Consider the following 17,735-nt stretch of genomic DNA (forward strand, 5'->3'; position numbering starts at 1 on the left):
ACAATGCATCACCTGCTGTAGACAGTTCATTGTTGGCAGAGCTGCATAGTTTCCTATACTTCAGTTTTTGAGACTTGCAAACAAGTCAAAAACAAAGCCAAAGCCACAGCAGTCAACAGAAAAGGAATGGCAGTGATTACTGCCTCTGCTCTCTGCACTCTGTCTGGAGCAGAGCCACTGCTGCTGACAGCTCCCTGTCCCTGATGTGCCAGTGCTGCATGGAGAGAACAGTAAACTCAGCCTTTGGTCACCTGAACACCTTCCCAGCCAAGACACCTGGAAAGCAGCAGGTCTAGAGACTCACAAGTTATAATTTTAGATAGTTTTTTTTAGGGAAGGAAAAAAGTGACTGTCACTAATCTTATACAGCACCTGTGTTCATGGAAGAGTATTGTTGTTTTATGTATCAGCAATGCAAAAACTCTGCAAACTTCTTCTTCATCAAGAGACTGTGAATACACAGGTATGACTGTGCTTGGTGTCTCTGGGTGAATGACACAAAATCACCCCAAAATCACCCAGGTCCAGCCTGCAGAATTGTTTCTGACCCAAAGAACACGTAACGTCAGAGCACGTGCTAACTCAGCACTTCAGGAAGATGCTGGAAATTCAATTAAGAATTCAAGAATGTAATTTTTCAGCACTCTAAAGACACTCTGTGTTTTCCAAAGCTTTATTTTTGTCTATTTCTCATCAGTTTATCTGGAATAAAAGAAGAGAAACAGTATTTTTAAGCTTGCCTGGAATGGCTTTCTTCCATTTCAGAGAGAACAGAGGCTTCATTCCTGCTTTAGACAACTCATACATCTGTTCCTAAGTCACATGAGCTGCCTTGCTCAGTGACCAAATATTCAAAAGGAAAATTCGGCTTGTTTGATGTTTGGAAGAAATTATCAGTGTTTGAAGAACACTTCATTATCTGAGATGCCTATGTTTTTTTTTAAAGAAAGAATGCTTTGACAAAACAACACCTGTTTATGTACAGGAGAATCTGGTTCCCTCTAGTGGTTTATTACAAATTAGCAGTGGTCCAGATAAGGATATAGAGACAGATAAGGATATACAGACAGCAGCATATGGGAGGAAAAGAGGCTTTTTTGGGGAAAAGCCAAACTCCACACCATCACACAAACTGCACAAAGTGCCCAAACCTCTTTCTACCTTCTACCCCAAAATAATTTCAACCAAAAATATGGGAAGTGGTATTTTCAGCAGTAACTAGCTCTACTGCTTTCAGAAATCATTTGTCAGTTCCACATCCACAAAAGTCTCCAATTTGCTCATTCTTGCACCTCACCAGTTACAGCTTCCTCATCACAGACTAGCTGCAGATGTCAGATGTCGAGAGAGAAATGGAAGCTGCAGCATGCTTCTGTGCTGTTTCATCTCCACTAGCATGATGTAAAAATGATCTAAAAGATAACATATCTAAATAGTTTGATAATTAAAAAGCAATCTAGTACTTTGCTGTACCACTGAATTAAGCCAACTTCCTCTTCTCATTGCAAAAGAAAACACCCACTAAATGCACAGATTTAAAACCCTTCTCTTTCCTGTCTAGGAAAACCCTTCCATTTCTTGTTGAAGGCATTTCTCATTCAGTACACCAGAATGGAAGCACAACAGGACAGATTTATTCACCAACATGGACAAAGAAGTCACACTCTCACCAGAGACATCATCCTCTTCATTCCAGCCAGGCCGGCTCCCTCTCTCCTCCACTATCGTTCCTGTTTTCTTCTTCAGTAAGTACTGGCGCCCAATTGTCATCTTCCCAGCACGTTTTGCTCCCTTCACAATGCTTTTGGAGAAGGTACTGTAAATCCAAAACAATAAAAGCATTTGGAAAGATTCATCTGATTCTGCCTGATAGCATTTACAGATTTCTAGAAGGAACGCAAATAAAATGGATTTAATAGTTTTTCACTTAATACAACAACTATAAACTTCAGAAAAATTGCTTCCTGTGTTAATTTTTAAACAGAAATTGTATTACTTAAAGATAAATTTGTGTCCTTTTTTTCTACTGGTAATAAATATCATCATTAAAGAGGTCATCTTTCTGTAGATTTTTTATTTTGCTAGTAATGTGATAAACCTAGAAAGTTGCCAAAGTAAAGGCAGGAAAGATAGAAATTACATTTGAGTTTTAGGATTTCATGGCTTGGGATTCTATTTCCTGTGTCAACAATGCACTAAACAACAGAGAATCACAGGAGCTACCACTCTGGAATAAACTAATGATGCAGCTGGTCCAGTAAAAATTTATGTGTAACAAAATTCGGAAGAGGACCCAAAGCTCAAACTCTAAATTAAAAACCAGTAGGGCAAATGCACAGGGTAAAATTAATCCGAATTCACACCAGGCTTTAAGTGGCTAGGCTACTAATTATAAAGTAATACACAATTAATCTTCTTTCCATGTTGAGGTTGCATAGCTCAAGATGCTACTTCTATTTTGTGTGTTTCAAAATGCAATAAGGTGCTCCTTCAAATCTACTGCAGCCAGAAGTTTAGGTAAATAATATAATTCCTATCCCAAATAAACATCTGTATCCTACTAATCTATCTCTTACTCAGGAAATACAAAGAGATGCAAAATAGCAATCACTGATTTTGACATGATCTCCACTTTTGCAGAGCTTTCAGGTTGTTCAGTGCATTTGGACAATACAAGACAAGAACATCAGGAAGAAAAGAAAAGAAAAGAAGAAAGGTTGTACCGGAATGAAGTGTTCTTTTCTTTCTGTTTTGGGAGAATTATCTGTGGTGCTGTTTGCCCAGCTGCAAAGGCAAAAGTGCTGAAGATGGACTGAGGGTAACGGAACTTCATCAACTGCTTCTTAAATATTTCCACCACTTCAGGACTGACTTCTTCATCAAATGCTACTTTAATTAACTGTGTATTAAAGACATGACATGTTAGAAACTGGAAAACAATCTGAGAATTTCAGAAATTGAAAGATTCTAAAATACAGCAGCAAAATTCCCACACTTTCATGGTATTATGCCTTTCAGAAAATACAGATGTATGTACATATGCCTCATTTATTTTGAAGGCTTTCATACGTTTCAAGAATTTTTTATTTCCTATTTTAAATTTATGTCCTAATACTAAGGTATCTTCACTAGGCAGCATCTGGAATTCTCATAAGGTCAAATACAAAATATTTTGGTAAATCCAAGTCGTACTGCTGGCACTAAGACATCTACAGCAGTTCAAATTCTGGTCACATGGGACAGCTTAGCTGGGAAATAGTCTGCCAGCTCTGCCCCTACACTAGGAACTGAGGTTGGTAATGCACTTCAAAGACTCAGCAATTTCAGCATTCGTATGTCACAACCATTATGTTTCTATTACTAAGATGTTCCAATTTTGGCCTCACCTTGCAAAGTATAGAAAACTGCTAGTAACAAAAAGGTGATAGTGCAATCTGCTCCTTAAAAAGGAAATAACCTTGTGCTATTCAATACTGATCCATTCACTTGACTAAAAATGTTTTTTTGAAAGGTTCTGGGGAAAAAAAACCTCCCATCCAATCATCCTCTGCTGAAAGCAAGTCAACAATTCGGGGAAAACAAATAAGAGACAGAAAATACGGAATCCATAAAAAGGCCCAGAAGAACTCTAAGAATGTGGAGAAAGCAAACAAAGAAATATCCTAGAGCTCTATTTCTGAGCACATACCTAGACACCTTTTAAATTCCTTTGCTTGCCATCTAGGAGGTGGATTTCATCCTTGCTTTTCCAATTTCACTTGTTTTGTAAATACTTTCCAAATGACTAATGGCTCTGTTGTTCTAGGACCTCCTTGAAAGGAGCTCTTCAGTCTTTTGGGGTTACACAGATCAGAAGTTTTAAAGATACCAAACAGCATAGCTGCACACAAACCCATCTGAAAATCATAATTAATAAACAAAGGGGAGGGGCTATTTCATCCTGTGTTGAACCCTGGCTGTTACATAGGGGACAAGGAATAAACTGTTTGTGGCTTGTTTTTGTTCTCAGAACCTAATACAAAACTATGCTAAACAAAAGCAAAGATGATGTTTGACCTGAATCCAGCTCTGAAAACACTGAGCTGTGTCTGTATTTATCACATCATTGAAGCATGCTAAGTATTCTGTTAAAAAGACTTCTGGAAAATAAAAGTCCTCTCAAAAGCCCACAAGAACAACTTTTTTTTGTTTGTTTTACTCATTTGCATTCCTAATTTTTTGTTTTTGAAGAGCATACTGAAGGATGATTAGCTAAATGATGTTCATTATCGTAAGGAATTAGTAAAATGCTATTTTCTTATGGTTTCAAATGTTGGAGTTATTGTTCTCAATGAAAATACGCTTCTGCAGTCAGTCAACCCAGCAAAATATTTCATATCTGAAGCACTGCAGTCTACTTTCAGTCCATGATACAGAATTCTTTGCTTGCAGCTTTTGATCTCTCAGGGTTTGACCACAGTTAAGATCAAAACCAAGATGGAAGACTCAGGAAAGACTTCAGGATTTCTAATTATTTCTCTATCAATTGCCCTGCCATACATACTTTTGTTGAACACACTGATGGGGATCCTACAGAAAATTCCTAGATCTGTGTGTCATACAGAAGCTCATTGGTTCTACCCTAAAGATTCCTGGAAGTGCAGCTTCCATGTGCAACATGCCATGACTTTCTGCCATGGATTTTAACAGAAAGCTGGTGAAGTGACAAACCTTCAGAAGAAAGCAACACTCAGAGCTTTTCCATATTGATTCCATGTAGCTGGAGGAGAGAGGAAGCAGGTTCTCACTAGCATCCCCAGGCCTCTACGTACATGCAGGGATTCTGGACCAAAACCAGCCCTTTTCTGGTTCCAAAATAGGTGAGGAAAGCAGTTAAAGAAATCCAATGTGAAAATAGCAACCCTCTGTAAATACCACGAGGGCCAAGAAATGCCAGGGTTTCTATGAGTTCTGCCTTGTCTATTGACCTTACAGGGCAGAGAACCAGACTCCTCACTAACACCAGGGCAAACTGCTGCTTGTGAATATTTTGAGCTGCCTGCAGCCACATAAATTTTCACAAAACTTCCTTTTACCTGAAAAGTGGCTGAACTGATCTGCAGCCCTTCCTGCATGCTCTGCTGCAGCTGGTTCTGGATGCTGATCTTCTTCTCCTTGGTCATGGAGGCGATAGGAAAGCTCCGGATCACGGTCTGCTCCCCAACTGAGGATACAACACACAGACACTTGTCAGACCACACAACCTCTGCTCACACTGCCACTGGAATAAACAAGGGTGAATAAGTACAAAGTAACATGAACATGATGGCACGGGATCAATTTCAGGCAAAATACCAGAAAAGTTAGCAAATTTCTAAAGCTGATTTTCTACTCTGAATTTCTACTCTATTTCAGCCGTGATGATTAGGAAAATATTCTCCTTCCTTCTGAGTCTACATAATGGAAATGCATCCCCAAAACCTATGTTGGTAGGGGACAAAGAAACAATTTCAAGTTTATTCATATTTCATAATGCAATATATAACTTATAAACAGAAATTATATACTTTGATATCTTTACATATGACCACAAACTTTCCCCAATACATTTATTCTTCTGAATGACAATCTGCTTAGAAATAGCACATGTTAAACTATGAAAAAATATCATTCAGAAGAGCTGAAATATTAAGAAAATACTGTTCTTTCCAAGCAATAATTTTAGGTAGAACACCAACTCATGAATATTTTTCCTTTCACTTGCTTCCAGTGTCTGAAAAAAACTGTTTAATGGTGGTGATGCTTGAATAGGTGGACAGGCCAGCTCAAAATCCTGCCTATCTGAAGGACCACAACTACCTGTTGGTTACTGTTTGGATTTTCTTACCCAGTTGATCATGAGGAGTGCCTTTAAATATAATTCTGTAAGTGGTAAGGAACAAAGCTCCTTCAGCAGGGAGGATATGAGGACCTCCAAGCAGTCCTCCTGTGGCTTCCTCTCTGCCATCAGGATCCAGCAGCACACGGAGACCTTCACAAACAAATTCTTCTCCTGGCAGTAAAGTTGGCCGTAGAATTTTGGGCTGATGCAAATAAATGGAAGTGTAAATGAGTGTTATACTTCAGGCTAGTAATAATATTTGGTTTTAAAAGCTTAAAAACAAAATTATTATGACACTTAGTCCAAATAAGGGAGATAGAGCTTGGACTCAAGGAGGAGAAATGGGTCACAAAAAGCAGTGGGCATGCAACAGCTTGTTTATGATCAGAAGTCTGGCTCTACTGGTTTCATATTTCATGAGACCAAAGCCAAGCACTTTATTTATCACTGGTGGAAATTTTCTTTTAACGTTTTGATATTTCCTCATAACATTATGAGAGGAAAAAAAAAAGATTACTAGATTTAATGATTCTAATACTTGTGAAGAATACAAACATGTTTCATAACACTTGCCTTCTGTATTGGTGGAAGCCTCCTACTCTCACGATGGACAGCCTCCAGAGTCTCTATGTGCATTGCTACAATGCCTGAAAAGCAGGAACACCATAAATGAAGTCTCACACAATGGGAAAGAGAAAGCTGCCCTGAAAATAGAACTCTGGTAATTCTGAAATTCTCAAATTTTGGCACCAAGGAAATAATTATCTGACATTCAACAGCAATTACAGTCTGGAAAAGAAATCTAACACTCTAACTTATCTGAAGGTAACTCAAATTAGATAATGCATTTGTTTAATTAGGAAAAAAGACTATAAAGCACCTTTTTGTAACAATTCCTACCTGGTATCATGCAGTGCAGACCCTTGATGTGATCCTGTGTGACCCCACTTTCTGTGCAAACCTTGTCAATAAATCTGGTGATGAAGCGCACGACTGCGTTTGCAACATCATTGTTCTCTGAGTCCTCAAACCCACTCTCAGTGTCATAACTCTCTGCAACACTGCCTGCAATGCTAAAGGCAGAAATAAAAGCAGTAACAAGCATGAACAATTCAGCTGGTGATGCACATGTGACACTGGAACAGACACTGACAAGCTGTGGGGGTTTTTCCTAGCTACAATTTGCAAACCGTGCTAAAAGCATATGGTGGTACCACAATCACACTGAACTTTCATTGTCAAAACTTCATGAATGATGACACTGGACAATTTTCTCTCCATGAGTCCAGCACAGATAGGCCCAGAAGAGAAAAAACAGCTTTTGGGAAGTGAGCTCTATGTCTTCCCTTCATAAAGTCAAGTAAAGTATTTGCAACCCATGGCAAGCAAACATCCAGTTATATAGAGAAAATCATTAATTGTATATTTAGGTTGCAGAGCAAAGCAATCAAAAGCGAAAAAGATCATAAGGAAATTTTTTTGTGCATTAGATAAGCAAGCAAGTCAGTGGGAGATGTACTTTGAATGCCTAAAAATGCCTCCCATAATAACATTAGGGGCCAAATTCATAGATTGCAACATACACCACAAGCAGTCTACTGAGCACATCCTAATGCCTGAGATTAGAGGTGTGTAGTCAGCAGAAATTACTAACTCCATGGGGAGCTTCATCCTGATAGTCTTTTTCTTGGTGCCAATGTACTCACATAGTGTTCTATAATTTTATCAAGTGAGAATTTGTACAGAGAGGTGATAATGAAGACAATAAACAAAGAGGGAGGAAGGCTGGTTATGAAATGTCCTGGATTTGCATGCTAGGGAATGAATGGAACTGGTGTTATACTCCTACTGCTTCCTTAGTAATTTAACCTTTGCCTTTGTGGTTTAGCCCTCAACTTTTTTGTGACCTCACTGCCTTTCCTCCTTTGCAGCTGTTGCACAGAAATGATGATTTTATAGATGCTATACAAATGCTTTCTTGATTTTAGGTTCATACAGTGGTTTTTTCAAGTTATATAAAAACTAACAGAGTGGGTTTGGGGCTGCTGTTTTCTTTCTCACCAAACCTCATGTTTGCCTTCAACATCTGCATTACTAGATTAAAAATTCTTACTGGGACAATACAATGTTTCTTTAAATGGAATCACTCCAGACAAAATTCTGCTATTTGAGAGGAATCATGTTAGACTTCTACTCAACTACTAAACTTGAAAGGAAGTGAGGATGCTGAAACAATCTGGTATTTAGAGCACAGCCACTGTGCAAGCTGTGGCCCATCCTGCTGGATGAGCCCTGGCCTTGGGTACCCACCTGTTTGTGACAATGCTGTTGCTTCCACTCTCCCAGTCCCCAGTGGCTGATGTCCTCAGCAGCTTGTTCTTACTTGTATCCAGTGGTACCAGCAGGTAGACCATGAGGTTGGCAAAATGAATGGCCTGGCTGAAAACTGTGCTTTCCTCATTCTGGACCAGCTCCTGCTGTGTCTGTTTATTGAGGGTTGGCCATAACCTCAGCTGCTCAGCAGCCAGGTCCATTGCTGTCTTCTCCTGGTCTGCAGGAGGTTTGTCCTAGAAGACACAGAGAAAGAAATATAAAGACATAGAAGAAAAGAGAAAGCTACAACTGAAAAAACAATGCTTGGCCAAAGCTTTATTTGTTAAATTGCTAATTAAATTTCTTCAGATATTTAAATTATATATTCATTTAAAAATAAAGAGCAAATAATTACCCTTAACAGGAGAGTTATGATTATGAGAACTGAGCTTTGAGAGCAGTTTACTGAAATGCACCAGCAGCAAAACATGGGCAGATCTAAATAACATCATTACTTTTAAGGTCTTTTTTATGCCATCCACTCTTCCATGTTTCTTTGGAGAGGTGATTTTAACTGATTTTAACACAGCTGTTCTCCTCAGCTTATCCACTTAGCTCAAATAAGAACAAGCATAAATCAGATTGAGAAATAACACGCAGCTCATGGCTCGATGCTGGCAATATCCTCCAAATTCCTAGGATGTTCAGGTGAGGGAAGCTTGTATATAAATAGCTTCCAGACCAGCTGAAACATTCATGTTTTTATATGTTGGAGTCCAATTCTAGCATTAGCTTTAAGCAAACTAGGTAGATGGCACACAGTCAAAGTAGAATAAAGGAATCTGGCAGCTGATATTAGTGACCTAAATCCTGATGTTAAATTAATAATGACTAGGCATCTTGCAAAAGCTTTTTCCACACTAAGTTGAGCTAACATTAAATTATAATGCTTTGCAGATAAATGCAAATTCCTATTATTTCTCATGTTATTGTATACTGTGTAATACAGGAGAAAATGAAAGAAAAACACATAAAATTGGAAAAGCCATAACTTAACTCTCTGTAACCCAGGAGACAATTAATATGTGATAAAAATATTAATATTTTAATATTTTAATATTAGTAAATAATAAATAAATGATTAATTAAATTAATTATTTAATATTTAACAATTTTTAATATTTTAATAGAGTCCTCTACCTTTTGTTTCAACTGCACTGCATGGTTGTCATCTTTGGCTGTAAGGTAGAGGGAGCGAACTTGATTTTGCACGTTGCTATAGAAGGTTGTTTCCCAGAACTGCTGGTTAGTCCAGATAGGATGATCTTGTACACAGGTGTAAGCAAACTGACTAACCCCAGGTGCTAATTTCTGAAAGCAAAAATATGCAAAGTTGACCAATCAGTCCTATTATTCAATTTCTTTTAAAGGCTATGACTTCAGAACTGACACACACATATGTGTATATATATGATTAGTAGTACAGACTGAAATATGAAATATATCAACTTTTGTACTGCAATATAGGCTAGAGAAATTATCTCCAGTTTTGTGCCATTCAAGAAATTAACACACAGGGAGGTTGTATACAAGTCTAATGCCAGTGCCAGGCATGGTCTTCTTGATTCAGAGTAGAAAAATGAGAATTGAGGTAAGAATTCGGTGATAACAGTACAGTACACATATGTAATATAAAACATCTTCCTTGCCAACAAACCACAGTATTTTCAATAACCTAGGTGTACAACATAGAAATCAGTATTCAAACAGATGAAAATTATTTCTCCTTTTAATTAGAGCCGTAGTAATGAAAATTAAAGTAACAGTAAGTGTCAGCTGAGTCCTTCCAATAAATAGCATTTGTTGCAACAGCAGAAGATTAGATAAATCGTTATCTTCAGTGTTATTTACTGAAATGAATGACCCCAATCCAGTTCCTGAAAGAGTGCTAATTTGGGTATGTTCTTTGAAGTCACAAGGGTCTGGATCACTGTAAAGTCTCAAACAAACCCAGAATTGTTACAGCATTAGTCATTATGAATGAACCATTTTTTTCAAGTACATCTATTTATTTAGGTTGCACTAGTCTCCCAGGGAATTGTTTAATATTCTTCATAACCACATACAAAGGAAGGAAATTTATTTCAATGACCCAAATAATGAAGAATTAAATCCTTCATCATATGTTCTTACTTTTGGAAAGAAATAAAGCCACAAAACAATGTTGTATACTGCATGTAGCAAAGAAGCAGGTAATCTAAATTTGTGCTTATTTCTGCAGCAGACCTGAAGAATGAAGTACATTACTGGGCGCCTCATCTAATGTCTATCACTCACAATACTACCCATCACCTGAAACACACAGTATCTGGAACTTAGATTTTACTGCAGTGACTATGTTCTGAAGCACTTTCCTGGAGAGCATGAATACTACTCCATTTAATATTTTTAATTGTAGAATTGCACAGAACAGCCAGTACTTACAATATTTCCCCAGCTGGCACTTGGGCATTCAAGTGGAAGGGTAGGAAATTACAACCAAAAATGTTGCAGTCTGGTTTACAGATTTCCGGTTTTGCAATTCTTCAAACTGTGTTTTCCTCACTGGGCTCCTCCAAGTACAGCATGAACTCAAAGTTCTGATCATGTGCCATGTACTTATTCCCTATCAAAGGTTCTTGAAAATTCTATAGCTGAGGAAATTCTGTGTGATATGCTACGAGAATTTACCCCACTGAAGTGCCTTCTCATGCTTAGCCATCTAAAAGTGAGCAGTGTAATTCTGATTTTATCATGCAGAATTTAATCGGAATTTCTTGGTAACCTGTTAAGAAATCTATATCTACTCAAATAACGCTCAATGTGACTTTGTTTATTCAATGCAGACTGAGAGAGCAGATATCTGGTTTGCTTAACAGATGCCCAAGTTTCAATTGTGGTGCAGCTTACGGCAGATGACAGGAAATGATAACTGATCTCCCATGCCTGATCCAGCTGTTAAATCCCAGAAAAGGTCAGCACAGTGTCCTACTCATCTTTGTAGGAACTGCTGGACATTCCCTTGAAAAAACCTGATCATACACAAGGGGCTCACAGATTGATCCGGCCCAATCACTGACCTACCTCAAAATCCAGATGCACAAAACCTGTGTTACAGAGGAACAGGAATGATGGGTAAATCATGGAATAAAAATATGGACAACATAGGTTGAAAGCAAAGGTTAGTGCTAAAGCCATAGAATGACTTTTACTTTGATTTATTATTTGTTTTTTTCACTGGGCCTGAATTCCCAGTCACAAAAGGTCTGCAAAAAGGGAGTATGAATGTCAAGAAGAGGGGGAAGGAAAAAGGGGAAAGGACAGAAAAGAAAAGAAAAAGGGGAAGGAAAAACAAAAGAGGAAGGAAAAAAAAGTCTGTTCAAGCCTAGCTAGTTGGTAGGGTTAACTCATGTCAGTTTGTGCAGTAAATGCACACAAAGGAGTGAGTTGGCTATCAGCATCTTCAGTTGCCTTTGACAACTCAACCCACACCAGGTAATTGGGTAAACTGGGTAGAAAAGGGACGATCTTTGAAACAAACTCAAAAGGAAGTTTAAGCTCCTAAAAGTGGGTTTAAAGAAATAAAAATGAGATAAATTATTTTCACATGGGGACAAACATGACAGGAAAGCTGAGGGGCTTTTAGAAGCTCTTCCTATGCTCGTAATTTAAAATCATGAACAGCCGTGTACAAAACATAATTTTTAAACAATGGAGATTTATGTTCACATATAACAACATAAATCAACACTGACAATAACTCCTAGACCAAATAAAAAAAGTTTGTTTACAAAAGCATGAAAGAAAACACATTAAAATAAGCTCAGTGATCATAAATATTATCCTTCTCATCACCCGCATGTGTTGAAACAAATGGCAAAACCTGATAGTGGCCAGAGCACAGCATCAAAATCAGGACTTGCAGTTCCTGGCTCTGCCAGTTATTGTGGGCAAAATCACTTTGGATTCTCTGCTTGTTTGGGTTACTTTGTTTGTAAAAAAACCAGTAACAATACCAACCTCAAGAAGCACACTGCTGTTCCTGTGCAGCCTCAACCCATGGACTAAAAATACTCCTGGGACAAACATAAGCATTCCACGAAGTTTGCAGTGTCTATATTCTCTATGCTGAGAGTGTTTAGTCAGCCCATTTCCCTACAATGGAAACTCACCTAACACATCAAAAGAGCCCCAATGTTCACTGCTGCACTCAAAAGAATTTGCTCAGAATTTCTCCAGTTTAAGCAGAACAGTAGTTTGGTGTTTTCCATCATGAAATACTACATATATGAAACATATCTTCACCCAGGACAGCTAAACTACACTGATATTTGTGCTCTCTCTCTGTCCCAGTAACTCACTCCTGCCAGACAGAATGAATGCAGGAGGCAGCAAAAGAATTTCCTACTTATAAGGGAGGATTTAGGGACTGACAGCTTAAAAGAGACCCCAGAAGAAAATAATAAAAATAGTTCTGAACTGATGAAGTCCTTATTCTAAAGCTGTCAGTATGACAGAAAGAGCATTGAGGTGTAAATTGTAACAACCAACAGAAAATCAGTTAACTTCTGCAAAGGACACTGAGTCCTTTAAACAGATTAATGAAACTTAAGAACCCCCAAACGCTCCCTTCCCAAATTCTGTATGAAACAAACCTTACCCCTATCAAAATAATTAATTACATACTCAGTTTGTGAGAAAACAAGGTAGGTTTGGGACTTGCTATGTAAGACTATACAGGCAACTTCCTGAATTCAGGAATTATCTTGCCATTATTTCCACCTTACTGAGAGGTACTGGATAACACCTGCCTGGAATTTTTCCCTGTTTCCCTACACTGGATACTCCTGATTGTGAAAATGATATTTGCAACTCAGTAAGAAATATGCACCAGTTCCAAGACTCCCAAACTTGCTGTGGGGTCCAGGCCCTCAAAGAATGTCTCTGTAACACTAAATTATCTAGACTGCTTGTTTCTGATAAAGAAAAGCATGTGTTGTGCTGGTCACTCAGCAGTTACTACCCTTTACACCATAAAAGCTTAAAGAAGGAACTTTATTATAGCAAAGCAGAGGATCAGCTATTGATTGTGAAGTTGAAAAGGGATTTTAAAACCAAAAAGAATAAAACCCCAAGTACGAATACACCTAACTGCTCTTTCCTCACAGGATTTTGCTGCATGTCTCTCAGTTATGGAAATGAAGGGGCAAACTCAACAGCACACCTTTAGCGTTAGTTTTAGTGTTAGTTTTTTAGAGAAATCCAGTTTACTACAGAAATAAAGCGTATTTCTGTCTCCAGCTGACAGCTTGAGTTATTTGTTAGGATATATTTGCTGGGAAAATGAAGCAGAACAAGTGAGAAGGAGGATGCTGCTGAAGGCAAAGAGCAGCCTCCTCCTCAGCTCCTCGAGGCATCACTGGCTGTGGGTCATCATCTGACCCCTCTGAGGAAGCTACTGCAGCACCTTTGCCTGCCAAAGCTCCTCCTCTCCTCTGCTGGTTACAGTTATCCCTGGAATCTGTAGGCTTAGAGATCATCAGGACACAGTGGCACTGTTAACTTAAAGAGCTGCTCCCTGTCCCTGCTCAGCCAAACATCCAGTCAGGCAGCACCTGCAGCACAGCAGGAGCAGGTACCAGTTAGTGCAGCCACCCCTGCCCAAGTGATGCAAACCAAACTCTGCATGTACCAGCCATTCTACCAGCCAGCCCTGCAGGCACATCCATGCTGTGCCCACACAGATCCTGCTAAACCCAAAAAACTTCAAAGCTGTCCCCCAGGATCAACCTCACTGACTGACCTTGAAGATCATCCAGCTCCAACACCCCTGCCAAGGGAGGGACACCTCCACTATCCCAGGTGGCTCCGAGCCCCATCCAACCTGGCCCTGGACACTCCCAGGGATGGGGCACCCACAGCTTCTCTGGACAACCTTCCCTCACTTCTCATCACCCTTGCAATTAACAATTTATTCTTATCATCTATTCTAAATCTACTCTCTTTCACTTTAAAGCCATTACACACACATACTCCAACAGGGATAATTGTATATGAACATGTTTTCAAGTCTGACTGTGTGCTGCACGGACAACATCTGTCAAAAAATTCAATTCAGTGGATGGCTTTCCTATTTGGTCTAAAATATAAAACTATACCCACACATATTATGCACACAAATGTGAGGAAATGTCATAAAAGCATGAAGGAAGAACTGCAAAGCTTCTGTTTCTTTCTATTTTACTGCTTTAGAAAAAAATGGTGAAATACTAAAATGATCTTCTTCTCCAACCTGAAAACCTTGGCAACAAAAAAGAAAACAATTTGCCCCCTTTCCTGCCACCAAGCCAGACTCAAGATTGACTTCTATTTTAAAATAAAATGAGCAGTAAAGTGGTCCATTACACTGTTTATCTACTATTATTTTACCATGAAAAATAAAAGGAAGGTAAATTTACTCATAATTCAGCGCTACCAAATCACAGCCAGGTACACTAAACCAGCAGAGGGCAATAGAATTCTAGAATTTTGCAAAAATGGGATGTAATTCTGGACGGAGCTTTATTTACTGTATACATTTTCTGGCAAAAGTCATTTAAACATCTAATTACTCATGATCTCTAATCCTAGATTCCTGAAGGTCATGTGTAATTTACTAGACATTACTTAAAGCCATGTACAATACCTCAGATTTCTACACAGATTTATCAAGATGGATAGATGCTAATACACAGTTCTCTGCAACATTAAATAATACACATAATAACATACTTCTTTCTCCAAAGAGATAAAAAGAGATTTAAATAGTTCTGTTATACAAAGAAAGAAAGGAAACTAAAATCATCTAGAACAACATATGTTCAGACCCCACAAAACAGAGAGAAGACATTTTCATACCAGAACTTCACAGTACTAAAGAAGGTTAAACTCCACAAAGTGGATAAGAAATAGTTTGATTTTTCTCTCTCTATACATCACAATGAAGTTTTGGTGGGTTAAATCCATTAGTTAAGATACAGATTTTACAAATCCTCAGTTGAAGTGTTGAATCCACCTGAAGAGTTTTTCAAGCTTTGACACAGTTATTTTGAAAATCTAAAACATCACTGAATCCCTTTGGATCAGGTGGTTCAGCCATGAGTGTGCACCTGTGAGTGCCCTGGAACGGTGGCATTGGCTCTACCCACAAAAATAACCCACAGCAATAAAGTCGTTATCCAGGTCTGTGCTCAGAAATAAATAAACCCTGTAAATCTCACAAGTTCACGGCTTTTATCTATATTCAAATAATGGCACTTAGAATTATTGGTGATCTGATACGTAACTTAAAGCCCAGCTAAACAGAACATCTAAGTAATCCCCCAAGGGGGTAGTAAAATAACTACTTTAAGTTCTTCTGTCACTTCATTCTTTAATTACTATTTCCCTTCTTCTATGGGAGCTTTCTCTGTCTTCAATGGTCAAATTATTTCTGAATTTCTCTCAATATGCAGCATTTCCTTATCTGAAGAAACTATTAAAACAATAGTCCTCAGGAACAGGATGAGCAAATTTGAAAGATGTAATGGTACAATACAGAATATAAATTGCAAATTCGTAACATTTTAACACTAGTAGATCTGATCTTGGCAATACAAATTTTATATATATACTACATGGTTCAGGTGAAAGAAAGAGGATGGGCAAAATCAGCAACCGCAACATTATGAAGAATTCTGAAAGTAAGGAAAAGAAAACTGAACTTGCACTCTGAGCTAAGTCATTTGAGAGATCAAACAAATTCCAGTTTGACCAACAAAGAAAATTATTGTGGAGGTGCTGAATGGAAGTGCCTTACAGAGCAGGATATTGTCAGGAACAGTTCTGCCAAATGGTAAGGTGAGTTTTGGCACATGCAGTGCACGAGGAAGAGGGAAGCCACACACCTGCCCTGTGAATTCTTACTGGCACCATGTTATGAACTCATGACAATGAGCTGATATGGTATTCACAAGTTCAGAGCTGTGATTAATCAGAGGAAGTCAAGAAGAACATCCTACCAAGAATTCCAACTGTAGGTATTGTCATGAAGGTAGAGAAGCAGCAAATGGAAAAAAAATGCAGGGATATGGATGAAAACAAGAGTAGGAGACATGAACCCCCATTATGGGCTTAAATCACTTGGCTGGGTAAGGAAGAAAAGCGTTTGTGACATCTCAATTCTTTGGTCACACTCACTTTAAATTGTTAATGAGCTATCTAGGATGGCAACTGAGACATTCACAGAGAAACAGGCAATACTCACAAATGTATCAGCAGTTTCCCTCCCTTACCATCTGTAAGCACTTGCTCTCTCATGGAAACATAAAATAACGCTGCTCAAATCAGATAATAATGCTACAATGAAATGGAACTCAATGAAGGAAATTGTGCTTTCATGCAGAAAGTTCCATTCTACTGGGATAAGGACGTGGTGATGAGGAGGCAAAGCCGAACTTACACATATGGAAAACGCATGGGGGACTCTGTTACTTCATTTACATTCCTTCACATTAAGCTCAGAAGCTTTACTAGATTTTAATTAAGCCACCAGAAATTCTTTCATGGTGAAAATTCTAAGTGAATCAGAATTTCTGTAACACTGTAATCCCCCCTAGAAGGAACAACGTAAAGAGATGGGCAACAAGGAAATTAAAATTCTTAAGCCAGAGTTACATATCATTTCTAGAAAACAAGCTAAAGGGAAATCAGTTACAAATTATGTGATCCAATATAGAGGAAATGCAACAGAAAGATTTTTCCATATTCTACGCAATAGTGAGTCAGTTCCTCAGTAACACATATTTACTACAAAATTTATCATTACCTCCATTTTAATTGGGGGAAATTTCCTGTTTTCTCTTCCCAACCAAGTACTTCCGCCCACAAACCACTAAGGAAAGGAACTAGAGATTGCTAAACTATGTTTTCCATTATGTTACCATTCTGGGAAAGCCAGCTTCTTCAACAGAGCAAAGTTACCTCATTAATTGATTTCCTAAATTCCTTGTAAAGACACGTGTTAAAAACATTCTTCCCTTAGTCTCTCCATGCTAACCTGTTGTATTATACTTTCTTGTTTAATTTCTTTTTCCCCCACCTAAAAATAGTTTTGGAAGTTAGATATTCTGTACTGCAAAGACAAAATGTATTCTACAGGCATGTATTATGTGCCCATTCAGAGGCAAAGTGCACAAGTTAAAATCTTAAGGATCAGAGATGACATTTGGGTGCCTGTGTTTGTAAGGGATACTGCGAAAGCACTCAATCATAAGTAACAAGAATCCTCAGATTCCTGTCTTAACATGAGAAGTATGTTTGCTTTTACAAAAATAATTTACTGAACTACAATATTTATATGAAAATATCTTTTAATGGATGTCATAAAATCTTTTGACTGGAGGAGCGTTTGGAAATATTGACAGAACTTTGACCATTGCCTTAAAAATGCTCTTCCATGACCCCACTCATATTCATAAGCACCTGCCAAGTAACCACATTATTC

General features: G+C 38.2%; 1 protein-coding gene across 7 annotated transcripts in view; it reads right to left on the minus strand.

The window, feature by feature from the left end:
* The window catches only part of SBF2 (SET binding factor 2), a 232,280-nt gene that overhangs the window by 40,315 nt on the left and 174,230 nt on the right, over positions 1-17,735 (minus strand). For all 7 annotated transcript variants that reach the window (XM_041415221.1, XM_041415217.1, XM_041415218.1 and 4 more), the window contains exons 18-25: positions 9,374-9,544; positions 8,171-8,427; positions 6,761-6,933; positions 6,434-6,507; positions 5,867-6,062; positions 5,076-5,203; positions 2,724-2,899; positions 1,671-1,816 (exon numbers count right to left, since the gene is read on the minus strand). In XM_041415221.1, the coding sequence (XP_041271155.1) occupies positions 1,671-1,816; positions 2,724-2,899; positions 5,076-5,203; positions 5,867-6,062; positions 6,434-6,507; positions 6,761-6,933; positions 8,171-8,427; positions 9,374-9,544 (1,321 nt within the window). The remainder of the gene's footprint in view (positions 1-1,670; positions 1,817-2,723; positions 2,900-5,075; positions 5,204-5,866; positions 6,063-6,433; positions 6,508-6,760; positions 6,934-8,170; positions 8,428-9,373; positions 9,545-17,735) is intronic.

Source organism: Onychostruthus taczanowskii, unplaced genomic scaffold (assembly GCF_017590055.1).
Source record: "Onychostruthus taczanowskii isolate IOZ18803 unplaced genomic scaffold, ASM1759005v1 scaffold49, whole genome shotgun sequence".
In the NCBI taxonomy this organism is placed as follows: domain Eukaryota; kingdom Metazoa; phylum Chordata; class Aves; order Passeriformes; family Passeridae; genus Onychostruthus; species Onychostruthus taczanowskii.